Source organism: Osmerus mordax, chromosome 6 (genome assembly GCF_038355195.1).
Source record: "Osmerus mordax isolate fOsmMor3 chromosome 6, fOsmMor3.pri, whole genome shotgun sequence".
Lineage (NCBI taxonomy): Eukaryota > Metazoa > Chordata > Actinopteri > Osmeriformes > Osmeridae > Osmerus > Osmerus mordax.
This window is the reverse complement of record NC_090055.1, coordinates 1,270,534-1,271,691: the sequence shown is the minus strand read 5'-3', so window position 1 is coordinate 1,271,691 and position 1,158 is coordinate 1,270,534. Positions and strand designations below refer to the sequence as shown.

Here is a 1,158-nt window from a genome sequence, read left to right as displayed (position 1 = left end):
TGTTCAAGCCTCAACAGCCAGCACTGACTCTTCCCCTTCTCCATTCCATCTTTCTCTTCTCCTGGCAAGACAAAAAGGCCTACTTAAATAATTAGTGGGTTGTTTTACTCCTCCACATCCCCTAGTCTCATGTAACCAGTCCTCCAAGATCGTAGAAGCAGAGGGGAGTTAATGTTGTATATGTGGAGTGATGGCTGTCAAATAAAACTAAAGTCTGATAGTGTACAACCGGTCCAACCAGAGACAACTCCCTGAACCCCCTAACACCTCACACTTTTAATTTCAGCTTGTCAGTCTGTTATGAATGTCAAATGTTTTGTTGTTGTGTTTGAGAAGATGTTTCCTTGCTGTCCTCTCTGCAGACCATGAGCGCAGACGATGTGGTCTGCACCCGCGTCTACGTCCGGGAGTAACCAGGAGCAGGAGCTTCTCTTCCTTCCATCCCTCTCTCCTTCTCCTCCTCCTCCACCACTCCATCCATCTCTCCTTCTCCTCCTCCTCCACCACTCCATCCATCTCTCCTTCTCCTCCTCCTCCACCACTCCATCCCTCTCTCCTTCTCCTCCTCCACCACTCCATCCCTCTCTCCTTCTCCTCCCCCACCTCTCACTCCACTCCAAGGAGGTTCTCAGAGAAGGCAACATGTAGAATTTAGTTCTTTGATCTCAGTCAGATACAGAACTATGTAATCCTCTAATCTTCACAGTATCTAGTCTGTCACGTTTTTCAAGTCGAGAATTTAGTCACCTATCAGTCAGTCTGTGTGACACTCCCAGTTACTTAGTGTCGTTTATTGTGTGTGTGTCTTGGTGATAATTTTCAGTTTGTAGGTGTGTGTGTGTGAGTGTGTGTGTTCATGAAGTTGGCCTGCCTGGTGTGTGTGTGTGTGTGTCAGTATGTAGCTATATTTTTAGTTCTGTAAACCAATCTGTGAGTACTTCCAGTTTCAGGTCAGTTTGAATTTTTCTGTTATACTTCTTTCACTGTTTGGGCACCCCTTTTTCTATTTCTCTCTAAAGTTTTATATTTATTATTACAGTAGACCCTGACACTACAGCGCTATGTTTTTACATCCTGTCTCTTTTCTTATTTTATAAAATGTGATCATAGGGAATAACGTTTTCTATGGGGTGACAATAAAGCACGTTATGGACTCCA

General features: G+C 44.2%; 1 protein-coding gene across 1 annotated transcript in view; it reads left to right on the top strand.

Moving 5' to 3' along the window:
• The window catches only part of crabp2a (cellular retinoic acid binding protein 2, a), a gene marked incomplete at its 5' end in the record, with an annotated part of 2,811 nt that extends 1,653 nt beyond the window's left edge, over positions 1-1,158 (top strand). The window contains 1 exon segment of the mRNA XM_067237143.1: positions 363-1,158. Within this exon segment, the coding sequence (XP_067093244.1) occupies positions 363-413 (51 nt within the window).